The 18,976-nt window shown below is 32.7% G+C and overlaps 1 protein-coding gene across 2 annotated transcripts in view; it reads left to right on the forward strand.

The window, feature by feature from the left end:
* The window catches only part of LOC124360547, a 37,143-nt gene extending 19,004 nt beyond the window's left edge, over positions 1-18,139 (forward strand). The window contains exons 6-9 of one of the 2 annotated variants that reach the window (XM_046814261.1): positions 6,907-7,119; positions 8,983-9,103; positions 11,170-12,154; positions 14,481-16,313. In XM_046814261.1, the coding sequence (XP_046670217.1) occupies positions 6,907-7,119; positions 8,983-9,103; positions 11,170-12,154; positions 14,481-14,499 (1,338 nt within the window). In that variant the 3' untranslated portion in view covers positions 14,500-16,313. Of the gene's footprint in view, positions 1-6,906; positions 7,120-8,982; positions 9,104-11,169; positions 12,155-14,480; positions 16,314-17,510 lie in introns of those variants that run through there. The other variant, XM_046814260.1, reaches the window with a different exon arrangement.
* The last annotated feature ends 837 nt before the right edge of the window (positions 18,140-18,976 follow it).

An 18,976-nucleotide genomic window follows, 5' to 3' on the forward strand; every position in this document is an offset into this window, starting at 1 on the left:
CTAGTTTTGTTTCCTTTTCAACAAAACAAACAAGGAATAAAATTTTTCCTACAGTATTTGTGGACAATGAAATATTGGAGCAGGTGGAGGAAAACAAAATTTCTAGGCTTTGACTATAGACGAAAACTTAGCCTGGGAAGAACATGTTAATCTTGTAATTCGTAAAACGTCTAGCGGTCTCTTTACGCTTTAAGGAGACTAGCCCATTCATGTAATATTGAAACTTTAAAAAATTTATATTATGCTTTAATCCATTCACATATTTCCTACGGAATTTGCATTTATGGATCAACAACAAAAAGAAATATGGACCAACTTTTAATGCAACAAAAAAGGGCACTAAGAATCATGTTTAATTTGAAAGCAAACAGACTCTGTTAAACATAAGGACCTAAAAATCGATCCCTGTGGGGACTCCATATTGTACTTTTAAAAGGTGAGAGGAAGGCAGTGATAAAAGGGGTTACAAAAACTGACAGAACTACCAAATACAATGTCACATTCTTTGGAGATGAAAACACTGCAAATGTCAAACAAAATGACATGTGTCTGTATTCAGAATACAAATTTAATTCATGGAAAAACCAAAAACAGACAATTTCAAAAACAAAAAATTTAATGAGGCATTGAAAGAAGCTGAGACATTTTTTAAAAAACCCATCTTGTAATAAGTCTCTAACAGAGAGCAACTCCAATAAAACCCTAAAAGGCTATATTAGTCAAGACTCAAATATTAGAAAGTTACACTACCAGAGCTAGAAGAAAGCTTAATTGAAAGTGAACTGCAAAATGGGGAAGACAGTCTAATCATGGCAGCAAAATTGGGAAAAGCACTGCTTAAAGAAAACGAGGCCCTCAAAGAAGACAATCGAAGGTTAAACTTCTTGCTAAACAGTATGGAGGCTAAAATTGAAGATTACAGCCGAGAGGAAGAAACTTATCTCTCAAGAGTAGAAAATTTTCAACAAAAAATTTTCTGATATGGATAGGCAACTTGGAAAAGAAAAGCAACTACTTATTGATACACAACAAATCTTTGAAGACCACTATAGACGACAAGCACAAGTTCTAAATGACTAGGAACAAAAGATTAAAGAGCTATCTAAAGAAATATTAATTTTTTAAAAAAACGTTTAAAAACCCAAGAAAAATATGTCCCAAGAAAAGGTTCTTGAAGAAGCTGGTACACTGGTACACAAACAGACTCCCCACCATTTTCAGTAGCTGAATCAACCCCACTGGTAACAGAGATTGTTCAACTAAAAAATAATCACTATCTTCTAGAGCAAAAACTTAACCGTTTAAACCTAGATAGTCAAAACCGTGCAGAAAATCCAACAAATCAAAAGAAAAGGGGAAGCTCATAACTCTTTTAAAAAAACAAAAGATTAATGGGAATTCCAAAAATAAATTTAGTATCTCTTTACAAGTACAAAAAAATTAAAGAGCAAACAACCTACCCCAAAGAACCTTACAACAAACCCATCCTAACCATATCAGATAAACAGTGACCAATTCCCACATGCATACCAAGGGACAAAGGAGACTTTGAAGTGATCGAAGTGGAAGCCATGTTTCACAGAGAAAATATTTGTACAATGCCGGAGTCTAAAGATTACAAAAAACCAAGCTCAGAAATCTAATAAGTCACCACCTTGTACAGCTAAACTTAAAGCACCCAATGAAACATACCAGGACTTTTTCGACAAGTATATTGAGCACTATAAGGCAACACAAAACTTACCACTACTAACGAAAAAGTCTCTATCACCCCATCTGACGACAGTAACTGAAAATACAAGCCAAAAAAACAACCACCATTTTTTAGACCAAACCCAACAGAAAAAGATCAAAATTCAAAAACAGGTATATTTATAAACTCAAATCTAAAACAAACCTAAGTAACCTAAAAATACTACACCAAAACATCCGTGGACTAGACAAAAAATTAGACAGACTTAACCACCTTCTTAATGACATTGACCCCAATATTACTGAACATGGCCTGAAAAAAAAGAAATAGAGAATACAAAAATTGAAGGGTACTTTCTCATAGCAGAATACTGCAGAGAAAATCATAAGCTTGGTGGTGTTGCCATATATGCCAAAGAAAACCCTCAAAAACTGCACAACAGCAACTGACATATCCCACCTCTGCCAAAAAATTTAACTGTGAAGCAGCCATGGGCAGTAATTGAATCCATGGGTAAATACATACACATTCTTGGGGTATATCGATCTCCCAAAGAGAATGTACGAGCCGGTGGGTAAATGCCTTATCCAACATCTTAGAATATACTCAAGCACACAGTAAATCAATCATGCTTGCTGGAGACATAAACATCGACAGGATGAAAACAACCCTAGACCAACACTATCCTAGAAGATGAACTACACACCCATAACATCCGAAGACTGCCACTTCCTGCAACACGTATCACACATAGCACTGCCACCTCAATTGACTTCATATGCACAAACATAATCGAGGACAACATTGGCACAGCCATACTTGAAACTGGACTTTCTGACCATACTGCTCAAATTATAAAAATATATGACTGGAGAGTAAACATCCCTCCACAGATCATTCTCAAGAGAAACTTTTGTTATTCTAATACAGACCAGATAAAATCTCTCCTAATGAATAAAAACTGGAATGCTGTCTATATGGCCCCAGATGCAGAGCAAGCATACAACATCTTTCATAGAAACTCTCCAAGCAACGCTAGACATTGCCTGTCCTACTAAAAAATGTAGTCAAAAACACAAAAGGAAACATGTGTATTATGACAACGAGGCCAAAGACCTTAAAAATGACTTTTCTAAAAGCCCTGCACAAATTTGAAACCACAGGAAATACCCAAGACAAAGAAGATATGGTGGTAAAAAAGAAAAAATTATGATAACAAACTTAGAGAAATAAGAAAAAAAATGCTAATGCTGACTTCATCAACTCAGCTGACAACAAAAGTAAAGCTCTTTGGAGTGTCATAAACAATGAAAGAAGAGGAAAACATCAACTATAGCCAAACATATGTCTCTCAGTGAATGGAAACATGTGGACAACCCCACACAAAACTGCAGACCACTTTAACACCTTCTTCACAGAAGTAGCAGAATTGACGCTGAAACAGAATAACTGCTCCCCAGGGGACGCAGATGATAATGAAAATTACGAAACTCCACTTAACTATGTTGATAAATCTCTATATCTAACCCCAACATGCATCAATGAAGTACGGAACATCATAAATGCCCTAAAATCAAAATCTTCAAGTGGAGTGGATGAATATTCTTCTAAAATTGTGAAAAACACTGCTCTGAAGAGCTAATGCCGCCTTTAGTCAGCATAATTAATAAGTCCTTCAGCCTTGGTGAGTTCCCTACAGCCATTAAGCTCTCTAAAGTATACCCCAAACATAAAAAAGGTTCAACACTGGAAGTCCAAAATTACCGTCCCATCTCTCTAATCTCAACATTCTCAAAAATCATAGAAAAAAAAATAGCTCTACACAGACTCATGGCTCACCTAAAACAAGAAAATCTGATAACCGAAAAGCAACATGGATTTTTTGAAAGGAAAAATCAACCAGCTCTGCCATCATCAGCCTTGTTGAACATGTTATTGACCAAATAGACAAAGAACAATACGTATCTGCACTCTTTCTTGACTACAGCAAGGCGTTTGATTGCCTGGGCCACGACATCATCTCAAAGAAATTAACATCATTAGGAATCAGAGACACAGCTAACAAATGATTTGTAAGTTACCTCACAGGCCGATCTCAAATAGTCGAGCTGCAAAACTACCATTTATGGTGTAACTACTTCACATCAATCCAATCCACTACCTGTTACCCGCGGAGTACCGCAAGGATCTGTTTTGGGCCCAGTTCTCTTTGTCTTATTTGTGAATGACTTCCCAGCTTATATACGTGATCACAATACCACTTGTGTGATGTATGCAGACGATACAACATTGTTGATTAAGAATGACTCTGCTGAAGGAGTGTACGAAAGTGCCACAAGCTCTCTCAGTAAAGCCCTCAATTACTGCAGAAGGAATGATCTAGCCATGAAATCCATCGAAGACAGTTCACATCAACTTCAGCAAGAGGAATGGACCATATCCCTAACCCACTTGATGTATCAAGAAAAGACCATATCAAATTCCTTGGCGTAACTATTGACCACAAACTTACGTGGACTGAGCATGTAAACCAGGTTAGCAAAAAAATCAGCACTGGTATATATGTAGTACGCCGAATAAAATGTATCGGCAACTTGGAGGCAGCAAAAACAGCTTACTATGCCTTTGGTGGAAACTCATGTGAGGTATGGACTTGCTGTTTGGGGTGGATCCTCTGCAGGAAACCTGAACAGAGTACTACTCCTGCAGAAAAAAGCTATCCGAACCCTAGCGGAACTCGAACACCAACAAAGCTGCCGACAAGCATTTAAAACCTTGGGAATTATGACAATTACTGCACTCTACATACAAGAAGTAATTTTGCACGTTGACCAACTGCATGTACAAACAGGAAAAACCCTTCATACACATAACACACGCCATGCAGGAAATTACACACTACCTCTACATCGACATCACTTTTTCGAGGAAAAACCATCCTACATTGGTAGGAAGCTGAGGAACCTCCTGCCACAAGCTGTGAAAAAAACCTCAAGGGAGCTGCCTTGAAAAGATGTCTTCACAACTTCCTAGTGGACCACCCAATATACACCATCGAAGAATTCACAGAAGTAAACAAGGAAGATTGGAGGCTCTGACATCTTGTATTGATTATTTATTAATATCAATTATGTAATTTGTTAACATTGTGACTCTATTTACTGTTCTTGAAGAATATGTTAATAAAGAAATATGACTATGACTATGACTATGACTATTTGTTTTCAGAACTTAATATATTTACAGTTTACAGTTTGTACATTTACGAGTCAGTTAAATTTTGTATTTTATCAATAAAAGAATTGCAATAGGTAATACATCCCATAGGTATAACACTAGGTCACATAGATTGGTTGAACCTCATAAATTATTATTTTTTGAAAAAAACCCACTTTTAAAAGGAAATAAATTTTTTGAATATTTACCCCAAATCATAAAAAAAGAGCAAAACCCTAATACCTTTTAAGTTTGTTGAAAAAAATTCTTAGCACATTGCTGCTTTTTACTCTATAGAAGAGTTTATTTCTCACAACAATTAAAATGTCAGCAATAAAATATGTTAGTTTGGTGGTTATAAAAAATTTTAATTAAGTATAAATGAGTGTGTAATGGCATTGTTCTGTCTTTAGATTGTTTACAATTCTGTATTGTAATGATAGTGTACTACTAAGAAGAAAAAAAATATATAGAAATAAGATAAAATATGACACTATTCTTGTACTTTCTGTGCAAATATGAATAAAGATGATTGATTGATTGATTGATATATATATATATATATATATATATATACACGTTACACTAATACATTTTTATATTGTAAATTTCATGTTTTAATTATGTATTTTTTCCATAAAAAAAGTTATAGTACTTATACTGTTAATTCGTATATATTCATGCTGCTGATCGCATCTCTATCTCCACACACAGGCTAAGCCCATGTGGAGATCATTTCCTGTTTTTGTACACTATATGCTGTAATCTGTGTTTATATGAGGAAATAAATATTAATTCATTCATTCAAATTATCATTACTAACCTAACCTATTGACTTAAGAGCCATGCCATGCCTGCTGTTCAAGTAATTGCCACTATGTCAGTGTTATTAATAACATTTATAGTAAAAGTATACCATTATCAGGGTACTATTACGAGGGCTATTCAGAAAATAAGGAATGTTTTGGATTTATAGAAAACCAAGTCCTAGAAAAACATTTTATTGTATACGTATGAAAGAGGGACTAAAATAATACTTTTTTCTACTTAATCGCCATACAAATTCAGGGACTTATCATAGCTGTGGACAAGCTTTGAAATTCCTGTATCATAAAATTCTGCTGCCTGTGATCTCAGCCACTCAGTGATGCAAACCAAAAATGCGTCACTCAGCATATTGTCAAAACAATGTGTTGCTAGCCAAGTCTTGATTCTCGGAAACAAGTGAAAATTAATATCTCTGGACTTGTCATGTTTATAAGTCAAAATCCATGACCACCTTGACTGTAGTAGGCCTCCACAAACATCAAAGCTGGCCCCATTTGTTGTTCTTTAAGGTGATCTGCAAGGATTTTTGGCATTGGTCTTTAAAAAATTTGTGGTAGCCTAGCTAAAAAATTTCAAACAATAAAGTCCGTGAAACTTGTGAGAAACATAAAGAAAGCTCAGTTATTGTGAAACGGCGGTTTTTTACGAATCCTTTCATCAACGTTGATGACCAGATCATCAGTCACAATGCTCGGATGTCCACTCTTCTCTTGATCATAAATGTTTGTTTTGCCATTTTTAATTTGAATGCACCTTCTTCTTCTTGAAAGAACTTTCAGTCCAGTACATTATTCCTGTACACTTCACATAGTTCACGATGAATTATTTGTTTTAAGTTTTTGCCATCAAGAAACTGATCACAGACCACACAACTGGCAGGATTTGAATGCAGCACAATTTGAATGTAAAAAAAATCAGGCAGCATGAAGATATTCCCGTTGTCATGGCTGGATGCTGATTGAGGTGCCGAGCACGAGCACACTAATATATATGATTGACACACATCTGGTGATGTCAGGTGGAAACGTTCCTTACTTTATAAATAGCCCTTGTATTTTCTCAGAAGTCGGTTTAGGGAGGGAGCCAGTTCCTTGTATACACAATTGCTTTAGTGGTATTTGGATAATGATCTGGGGACTTTAATGGTGAACCAATGTTATTTGTTGCAGTCAAAGGAAGATTTAGCAACATTTATTGATTTAAAGAAGAAAGGCTGCAGTACAAAGAGTAATTACACTAAGGAAATAAAAGAAAAAATTGAGGAAAGAGGTAAAAAAGCCTTAAAGAGAGAACATCTCAAAAAAGACTTTCAACAGCTACTCCATGACTTGAAGAATCTTACTCGCAGAAAGCAGATTCTGAAGAGTAGAATAAAAACAAAAGTAAGTAAGCGTACTTGAATATTTTATTCAAATTAATTCCTCTTCCTTATTTAACAAATGCAAACAAAGTAATAAATATATTTAAATCACCTTAAAAATTACAATTTGAACAAACTTTTAAAATGATAACTTTCAATAAATTTAAATGAAATGGTAGGCATTTATGGCTTATCATCGAAAACAAGTTAATCACGAGTTTGTTTTTAATCAGTATACAGAAGTATATATTTTTATTCAGGTTTTTTGTGCTAGATATTATTAAAACTTAATATGGATATGACTGGAAACTAGTATATATTTATACAATCTCACTTGAATCAAGCTAAACAATTATTATTTTGACGAAGCCTATTGTAATTTTTGGAGTATTTAATGGCCAATAAAACTTCTGATTTCTTTAGTCAGTTAATTTAGCTCAAATTGATAGTATTTACTAGATACTTTAGTTATAATTTACTATTTATTGAGCAAAATTTTATTTATAAACTAAGCAAGAGAGTATTTTGATATTCATAATATTTTGATATGTTGATATAGTTAAGTTCTTAGATGTTTAGTGTAACTTCAAGTAATTATATAACTGTAACTTTCTACATAAACTGCAATATTTGTATATGACATGAAGATACTTTTCTTTAAGTTACTTTAGCATTTCTATTCAAACAAAACAAAACTAGATGAATAATGCAAAAATGATTAATTTTTTTTGTGTTTTCTGCTCTTGAATCCAGTAACATATGTGACCTCATACCTTTTACTTATAGTTAAACTTGGTATTTTGTACTCATTGAGGTTTCATCCCAATGGATCTCAAGATTCAATGTGGAAATTGTTCAATAACTTATTAGGCTTAACTTTTACATTAGTTAATTTGAATATAAACATAACATCTCAGAATTTATCCTTTAGTATCCTGTTTTCTATAATTTATAGAATGTCTTGAATATAAGTACACTGAGTTATATACAGAGTTTTGTAAGGTTCTAATTGGGTAAAAACAATTATGTAAAAATCTTGGAATTTGGGCATTTTTACAAAAATACCTGCAATTGGGGAACTTTTGCACTTGTTCCTTTATTTTCTTGGAAATCAGCTATGGAACATTTGTTTGTTTGATATGTTTGATAGCTAATTTAATTCAAAATATTTGATTAACACTTTTTTATTGAAATAATTTTAAATAAGACCTAGAATAAATAATAACATCGTGATCCAAGAATCTGATTATAAATAAAGGGTATGGTTAATATACCATTAAGAATTGGTTATTTTCCTGCATCATAGTAGTATGCAGTACTAAAAAAGTTTCATCGAAGGACAACGAATAGATACATTACTTAACACCTGCTGAGCAAGTTTCAAAGTAATTGTTGGTTACATACTGTTATGTGCTCTTTTTTTGGCAGTTTTCTCAAATTCAATTTTAAGATAATTGCTATTAAATTAACTTTATCAATTTGTACTTACCTTTCACAAAATAATTGTTCACAAATATTGGTTTTGTTTACTGACTGCCAATAAACTTGAGATAGAAACATTTACGTTACCATCAGTCCTTTTTTGACATTATACTTGGTCTTTAATTTGTAATCCCCCTATAAAACAACTTATAAGACATCAATTAAATATTCACATTTAATATATTCCACTTAATTTTAGTTTTTGAGTTTGCTTACTTAAATTTTACCACACAATTAGTTATATTTGTATACTTTACATTCTAATGCAAATAAACAAATGTATTTTAGCCTTGTAATATAATAGGGTACACAAATTATTTTACAGTCATGTAGCTTAATTATTATAATTTGGTCTATTTTAAATATCTCTACTTAAATATATGAATATATTTTATGTTTTCAGCCTAGAATCTATCAAAGAGAAAGAGATGTTTTGGCTAGAAATGAAAATAAACAGAAAAAATTAGCTGGTGCATTTGAAACCCTGCTTCATACAGAAAAATCCAAGCAGTCCAAAATATCAGGTAATTATTACTATTTGGTTGTTTGGAAATTAAAAAGAGGGTTTCTCCTTAATTTTGAATAATTAATTAACCATGCTGAACCAGTATTGTTTCATATCTGATATATAATATAAGCAAAGAAATATTTCCTTCAAATAGCTACACATATAAGTCACGTATGATGTTAGGAGGAATTGATAGGACTTTTACACACACACACATATATTTATATTGAGTAATAGGCACCGAAAATGAAATCAAGCTCTTCATCAATAACGTTCCATGTATTATTTTCATGAAATGTTAATGTATCTCTCCCTCATTTTCTCATTTTGCCATTAGATGTAATAACGTCTTCTAGTATAGGAGCTAGCAACGTTTTCGAGAGAGAATTTCAGGTCAGCTGAAATTTTGATATGCTGTCTTTCTTGCTCTTTCGGTTGGAGTCCGGGCTATCTGGCTGGCGGTAGTGGTTGCGTTTATTAATGCGCATCTTACCTGCACAGGTAAAAATCCTGGAGCGCTTCGGCAAATGGACAACATGGCGTCAGTCTAAAGTCACATGTTTGTTTTGTGTTTGTGTTATTTGTGATGTTTATTTATTAATTTCGCTACAATCGCCAGTGGTAAAATGAAACGTGTTTCTGTAAAGGGCATAAAGATAAAATCATTCTTTTCGTGGTTGATAAACTGAAGAAGTGCCAGGAAGTTTTGAATATACGTTTAAAATATAAATTAAAGTACCGTGACATTGAACTGCCTACTGAAATAAATGAGACAGGTGGTTTGAGAGAGACAGTTTGAAGTGCTTTTTTTTAATTACAGAAACACATGTGACTTTAGACTGACGCCATGTTGTCCATTTGCCGAAGCGCTGCAGGATTTTTACCTGTGCAGGTAAGATGCGCATTAATAAACGCAACCACTACCGCCAGCCAGATAGCCCGGACTCCAACCGAAAGAGCAAGAAAGACAGCATATCAAAATTTCAGCTGACCTGAAATTCTTGTTTTAGAAACGTTGCTAGCTCCCGTACTATTCCTTCAGAAGACGAAATGAGTAAAACTGACAAGAACTTAAACAGCACAGTGATTGTTACAATAACTCAAGACTGATCATAGGAACAGCTGTCAATGCTAATGCCAAAGAAAAACAATAAATCAAAGTAAATACAACTTTCCCCAAGAATAAAAAAAACTTTCTGGTATTTGACTATCAAATAGTTAAATTTTAATGAATATGATCACTTTATAAGGCGATATTTATTTGTTTAATAAAATTATCAACATCTATAGATGATTAGTATTTTAGTGCTTGTTTCAAAAATGGTCTTCACAAAAAACATTTGAGTTTTGTAACATGACATTCACAGAATTGGTTTTTGTCTATAATCATTTCAGATTTATTCTTATACTAGAACTAGAGGAAGATCATCTGTGGTTTTTATTTCAAAATTAAAGGATAATTTGTTTGGAAATGTGATGACACGGGCATGAAAGTTAAATGCCAAAGGGTGCAGTATAATAAACCGATTGTCACTTACATCTGGGCAACTCCATGAACGTCCATGAGTGGCACATCACTAGTCGCAAATGTCAAGATATATGGGTAAAATGGTTGATTGATAGATCTGATCTACTGTGGAGGATGACTGTTGGAATGAGTAGAACTCCTTTAGTGTTAAAGGGTGTTGCTAGCCTAAAGTATCTTCCTCTACTCGCTTTAGGTGGATGAGGCTGGAACAGAGCTAGCCTCCCCTTCTTTCAAAGTGAGATGACTGAGATATAGTCTGCTATCCCTCCTCATGGGATCTCGACAGGGGGCGGTCCATGCCACCAACCTTACCCATCCGATGTAAAAAAGAAAACAGTTGGATATTTGAGTTGTGAATACTAACTTTATGTAATGTTTTAACTGTTTCTTAATTTTGCTACAGGGATCTTTTGGAGAAATATTGAAATATTTAGAATTTGAAGTTGCCTTTTTGCAAAACTACAGCACTTAACTACTATAAATAAGTATATATCTTAAACACATGTGCTTTCATTTTAAATTCTACTCAGAGAACAATTTTGTTTGTGTTCAAGGTTCTCCGCATGAAACAACATCAAAAACTACTAATGATTCCCCACCACCGACTCTAAATCTTGCGCTGTGTCAACACGTCGACATGCCACAGCTACCAGTAATACCAGAAGATAGTTGTGTTGAGACAGAGAGACAACCTCACAGGACTTCACCCAAGTCAGGATCTCGAGGAACCAGTTCCAGATCCCCGTCTCCTACACACTCAGCAGATCACAGCTACCACGTAAATTCTCTGGTTTCTGTTCGTACTGAACCTTCTGGAAACATACATGTTATTGTAAAACCACCAAATAAAGGGGCAAAACACAAGAAAAAATGTAAAAAGTTTGAGACACCTCCAACAGACTCCAGTACATCAAGTTACTGTGATCCACCAGATCAGTTGACAGCTTCTGAGTTAGAGCTTATAGAAAATTTGAAGAAAATGTTCAAAAAAACTGATTTGAAAAAGGACTTGAGAAAATATATTGAAAAATTGTTAACTATGCGGCGGGAGAGTATAGATTGTTTGGATATACAAGGAAGCTCCAAAAACCAACCACTAAATACTAAACAAAAGATAGAAAATAGCTTAGTCGAAGTTAGTGACCTATCTGACCATCTTGCCGACAAACTAGATGAATTAGCAGAGATTTACAAGCAATGCAAACGTCAAACTCAACGTCCTCCCCCAACTGGTGATCAGCATAGGCAATTACCATTACCTGAATGTCCTCGTTCCTCATGTAAACCCTCACGATGTTCTAGAATCTGTCCTAGCGAGAGAACCTACTCCCCTACACCCATCCCTAAACCCAATACTCTGACAAAAAGAAGAGTCTTGCCATGCCCAAAAGCAAACTCGTCAAGCCGTCCTCGTGAGAATTTTGAAACTCAATCTCAACCTGAAAATCCTGGAGGTTTCCAAACACCATTTGGACTTTCATCAAATCTGCTACCCCTTCCAAGTGAACAACAGACTCCTGCTTTTACTTGTCCTCGAGGGTAAGTTATGTTATATTTTCAGCTTAATCACAACGATCTATTAAAAGACTTAAAACTGCTAATTATTAGACACTAATGTGCCTTAATGCATTATACAGATAAACAGTACATATGTAAAAAATCATTTAAGTTATCGTTTTAATTTATTTTAGCTGTTTACCTCAGCAGTACATTTTTGTCAGTGGTCAGTATCATCTTTTTATGATTGTAAATTAATGTTTCAGTATGATTTTATTTAGACTAAATTTAATTAAAATAAAATGGGATACCTTGTTGTAAAGGAACGTGCATATTCAGAAAAAATAGGATCTGTATTGTTAATTTTAGACTTAAATAGGTCAGACTTTTTTGTTTCTGAACATAATAATTGGATCCTCCATAAATCTTACTTGTAAACATGTTGATGTTCTGTTGTTAACTGAGTATTCACTTAATCCATTAACATCAGAAACTGTAATACGTAGAAAACATACATGTTAGAGAATATTTGAATTGTATCATCTTGTCAGGCAGCATCACATGTGGTTTTCAGATTTTCCACTAGGTTTCAGCACTTATCAAGAAAGTTTTAAACATATTCTTTGAATATTGATTGATACAGGATTAAGCCACATTTCCATGTATTAAAAGTATATTTTGATCTGCATTTGATAATTATGCTGCTAATAAAAAAACAACTGGAATTTACACATTATTTAACAAAATTCAAGATTCTTTATTTGTCTTTAAACGTATATAAATGCAATTGACAGCGTCAGAAAATTCATAATATTCATATAACTAGCCAATACCAAATTCCTTAATTTCTTGTATACAAAATTGTTCAATAAGTCTAAAATAAAATAAAATAACTCATAGTATAAGGAATAGTATACGTTGACTGCGGAAGACGCACTAATGCGAAGTAGCCTCTATACACAAGACAAGAACACTCAGCATAAAGCTTCAGTGAAGGTGTTAATAACATGTATTATAGCTGGACAGTTATTGTACAGTAATTTAACACATTGAATGCGGCAGATGCTCTAATTTGAAGTAGCTTCTATACACAAGACAGACTGCACTACACACAAACAGACATACTAATGCAAAGTAGCTTTTATAATAATATTAAATTGTGTTCTCGAGCATTATCTTTTTGTAAATAAAATAAAAACTTTGTACCATGAAACAAGCTTTCTTTAAAAATAAAAATTAAATTGTGTGGGACTAGATATCTGTTAAATATGGTATTGTATGGTTGAGTATTTGGACTTGATATTTGGTTTACCTTAATATTTATTATGGTTTCAAAAATATATGATGAGTGTACTGTCAGACTACATAATACGGTTAAAAAAATATTTTTGCTTGCTGCCTTGATTTAAGATTAAAAAATAATTCGAAGTGTTTTTCATTGATATATTACAATATGACATGCCATATGAAAATTAATTAATGTGAAGTATATTGCTTTTAGTGTTTCTAAATTGCATACTCTAGACATCAGACACAAGGCATTCCTTTGTTAACCCTTTTATGACAAGAGGTCAATTCAACCAATTTTCTAGTATTTTGTATTTTTCTAATTTTACCAATATATGTTTTGTACTTGGTATTTGTAGAATATATGATTACATGGTGTATATACAGGGTGTTTCCCGAGAGATTGGCATAACTTCAGGATGTCACTATGGACTTTTTTGTTTTCTTTTGTGTCTACTATCATATCCTGAAATTGTGCCAACCACTCGTGAAACACCCTGCCTATAGTCTGATGTCATTCCTTTCTGTTATTTGTCATGTAATATAATTTGTGTTTATGGCAAAATACTGGAACAGCTGTTTCGCTCATGTTGTTTTTTTTCATTCGACTCTCTGTTTAGAGGCAAACTGATAACCCTATTTCTTCATTGACGAACACTGTCATGCTTGTAGTGCCTTACTTAGCTGTAAAGTTTGTTTTACTAAGTTTGTTTCAATAAGTCTGTAACATAATCAGTTGTGTAAACATTTTTAGTTGGTAAACATTTAGGATTTCTTATTTTTCAACAACCACTGTGTGCCACTTACAATTTTTAGAAATTGGCATACCAGAAATTCTATAATTTTCTTAAAATCAATATTTATTGTTGGACAAGTGCCCAGCGGCTTGTTTTAATTTGATTTCAGTAATGAGAAAACATATTTAATTATTAATGCACTTGTTTCTCAGTTTGTCAACCCCTTATCAAGACAACAAACTATCTATCATCTTCAGTGGCCACTACCGTCATGTCTCATACTATCTCTTATGAGTAATAATTAATTTTATAAAAATGTATAATAATTCCTTTGGTGTTACCAGATCAAATTTACACAGATAGACGTGTGCTGGGTTCATGGATGGACTGGACAAATAGAAAGAGACTGTCATTCAATGTTGTAAACCTGATTGGTGTGTAAGAGAGGGATTAATGTTTGGCCATGTGCTGGATATAGAAAAATACAACGGATATGATCATACCTTTAAACACAGGATCAGTGATGTTGCCATTACTGTATGATCATATTTCATGAAAGTGATTCACTATCCTGCCATCTCTCAGCTCTCTTGTTGGGGATTTTTACTGGCATTAAACATGTCTCTCTTGTGACTATCATGATATCATCTCATGTATTTTGTAATACTTAGAATACAGTTGGGTGAATAGGCCAAAAATTATATATATAACTTCCATTATAGCTTTATTAAAATGTTTTAAATTTACATTACATCATTATGTACTTGACATGAAATCTGAGTCATAATTTTAGATGAATCAAAGTTTAGAAAGAATCAAGCATTTATTGTCATTTGATAAAAAATGTTATTGGTTAAAGTTAAATGTCTGTTACGGATGTTTTAAATTTACGCTCCTGTAAAGTTTGTTGTAAAATTGTGTAAACAGTTGTGATTATTGTAGAATCTCAAGAATTTTGAAAGTAGTAGGTAAGCTCCACTTGGATTGTGCATTTTTCTTAAGTGAAAATTTCATAAATTTACATACTTTATTTTATTTTATTATCAAATTGGTGATAGTGTAACATTGTTTCCAAGATCAATCAGTATTAGAGCGTAACGTGTAGACTTATTATATACATTTATATTACATTAATTAACTATTATGTAATTATTTGTGTTAGTAAGTTATTTAAATGTAAAGCAAAATGAAACCATATTGTTTTAGGTTATTATTGTTTTATTGCTACTATTCTAGTTCCTTTCTGTCATGTTTTATAGAACTGCTGTGATTTGATTGGGCTTCTGCCGGTTTTGTTGCCTGAAAATAAATAAATGAAAATAAGTAATGACAATTGATATTTAGTTTTGTGAGCACTTATAAAGATTACTTTTTTCATTTGAATTTTATACTAAATGTTTGAACAGTTGTAAATCTAGATAGAATATATTTTCTTAGATGTTTAACTATTCGAGGGTGACAGGGTGGGCTTGAATTTTTCAATTTAAGAAGAAAATTTAACTTTTGTACTTTTTTAACAATTAGGGCCTACTAAACCAGATAAAACCATATTTGTTTTTTTCCTCAGTTTAAAAGTATTTGACCTTACAAACATGTTTAAAAAACCTAAGTCGTTTGGCTTGTAATTATGTAACTTTTTAAAGGTTCTATACCAATTTTGTAACCTTTAGAAATTGATATAGAACATTTTGGTTTGGACTATAAGTAAAATGTTGTAAAACATTTTGCCTTATTATATGTTATATTGTTGATTATAAATATTTGAATAATTTAAATTAGTATTATTTTCAGTCTGTATTCTATGATCTGTTAGTTAAACATTTTATACTTTTAGGATGAAATGCTATGTACTAAAACTAAAAAAATCTGCTTGTACTAATTAACATTTTGCAGGGATATTTATTTTTTAAGAACATAACAGAAAAGCAAAATATTGGGATTCAACGATAGACTTAAATCTTGTGTAATCACAATCTAATTTTATTCAATTTTGTAGTTATGTGTAAACTAACATTATGTATGTATTAGTTATAAGTTGTTAAAGAACTGGCTTTTGTAAGCTAGAAGGAATATATGTAGATGTAAAAATAATGTAATATAACAACATTTTTATTTATTAGGATGTATAATATGTCTAGTTTTTTAATGAAAAGATTGATTAAATCAAGTAAATTAAATTCATGCTCAGTATTTATTTACCACCTGAGTAACTTTATCTTGTTTCCAATTTGTAATGCTTCTTCTTTCAAATCCCTCCTGGCAAAGTCTTGTCAGGTGCTACATTATGAGGTACAATAAACACACAATATGCTATCTTCATAGAACAATTATTAAGTACAGAACAATACAATGATTCAATTGTGTTATACTTTAATTACAAGATACAAAGAAAACAACTATATTCCATGCTGTGTACACTGTACTTTTTCTAAGTACCACTGTGATGTAGTGATAGGTGTACGTATTCTTTTGGGTGAAAACTATTCCAGCTCTCTAGTACATAATTCGTGCTGACTCCATCTACTCTCAAGACGCCTCTGGTCATTCTGGCTCACACAGAATACTAGATATGAATACTAGATGAGAAGTGTTAATAAACTGTGAATTTTTAAGGCATCAAATAGTTTGTAAGAGTTCTAGGAGTTTTTTTTATTTATAATTAATATATACATAATTTATTTTACAGTACAAAAAGGTATTAAATAGTATGCAGTAATTTCATTTACCAGTTTTCAAAATAAGAAGGAATGATAAACAATTACTTGGTTTTTATAAACTTTGTAATCCCTTAATTCATTAACACTATGTTTACTAAACAAGTTTGAGATACACAAAGTTAAGACAGACTTTTTTCAATGTTAGAATTTTTCTAAGTTCTCTTACTATCACTCTGCATGATTCATCCTCTTCAAACATTATCTTTGAAGCACTGGTGCCACAGTTTCTTCTAACAGCTATAGCTCTTCTTCATGCACTTGACCATATCAAGCTCAAATGTTTTCTTGTAATATCATAGTCCCTAAAACTTTATTAAGGGAAACAGACCCAAATACTTTGAGGACAAATAAACTTCAATGTATATATAAACTTAATTTATAAGTTACTAGTATCTAATGACATAAGACATAAGACATTGTTTATTTGAACATAATCGTCAAGATCAGTACAATTGTCATTTTTTGTGTGTATGTGTTACAAAAGGTGTATTTTTGTGTGTGTGTGTGTGTGTGTGTGTGTGTAGCATTTTCAGAGCGATTGGTATCTTCGTCCTCCAGTTTAGGGGTTGTAGTGGGGGGGTTTTATGAATGGATTTATTCATGCACAGATCTGAAATTTAAAAAAAAAATAAACCACATATATTTTTATGTTTTCAGGGAGGATAGACGTGTCGCTTTTGAAAAAACCTGCTCTCGGAGCTGGATTTATAAAAGACTCAGAAAAACATCATAAGTGTAGGCCTCACCCAAAGCACTGTCGTAGGCCTGAAAGTAGACATAGAGTATCTAATCCCGAGAGATCACTTTCCCATGAACAAACGGTACTGGATCTCTACAGTACATCACCCCAACAGAGACCCCAACAACAACTAGCTCAAGATCATCATAGCACACCACGAACACAGTCACAGATTAACGATTCAGCAAATAAGGATTCATTGAATGAATTGAGAAAGAAATTATCACAAATGTGTACAGAAGATTACTCACGTATAATTGAAATGCTTTATGAAGACACAGATGAGCAAAAATTGAATCTTTTGAGCCGTGCTAAATCCAATCCACTGCTTGAAGAATCTAGTGATGATAAAACACCCTCACCCTTAGTTCCTGGCAACAGGAGGTGCAGCAGGCCACGAGCATCGCCCCAGATAAGTAGTAGAGCACCGTCACCTCTAAGTACTGACAGAATCGATAATATTCAATCTATATCAATTTTATCTAAAAACCGACAAAAATAACGTGACCAAAGTGTGATATTGAATAAAATATGTTGTGTAGATTGCTTTTTTGTAAATTTTAATTTATTAACTAGTATTAAACTATTGAAACCTTAATGATTGCAATAAAACTAAGCAAAATTTAAAAAATATTAGTTAAAAAACTATTTGCCCATCATCTCCAACCTGGGTAGTAATATAGTGCTATTCAATGTACCACAGTCATGCATACAATTCAGTAGCACAAAAATACTTTTTGTACAAATACAGTGTATATGACTTGTGTATGCATGCATACATGTCTCTTTTAAATTCACAAAATAAAATAAATTGAAATCATTGTTTATCCCAATTATCAAACAAAAAAATATTATTAAATAAAATTTTGAAAAGCTTCCCATACAAGCCAGCATCTATATGTGCAGGGAGTTTGTAAGTCAATATCTTTGCGAACTGATGCATCTACTTTGTATTCATAAAAAGATATTGACATACATGTAATACAAAATATTGCTATATAAAAATAGACATGTTTTCACTACAAAAAATTATTTATCAGCAAGTCAATAGTGTTATGTTTAGGGTAGAAAAGATAAATTTTATGAAATACAACAGGATTTTTTTTTTCCTCTTTTTTTTGCGTACACAAGCAGGTTTGTGAGGTTTGTTCAACAACTCACCCAACACATTCATATCAAATATTGGCACAATTCCCCGTACACATATGCATAGACGACTCACAAACACATACAATCACACTCAAATGTACACATATGAATGCCAATGTGTTAAAACTAATTACTATGGTTGACGTCTTCAGGCTAGTTAATTTCTGAGAACAAGAACCATGGCTGTGTTGCACTCTATAGCTTAAACAGAATGTATATTATAGGGATGGTGGCA

The sequence above is a fragment of the Homalodisca vitripennis genome, chromosome 4 (genome assembly GCF_021130785.1).
Source record: "Homalodisca vitripennis isolate AUS2020 chromosome 4, UT_GWSS_2.1, whole genome shotgun sequence".
NCBI lineage: Eukaryota > Metazoa > Arthropoda > Insecta > Hemiptera > Cicadellidae > Homalodisca > Homalodisca vitripennis.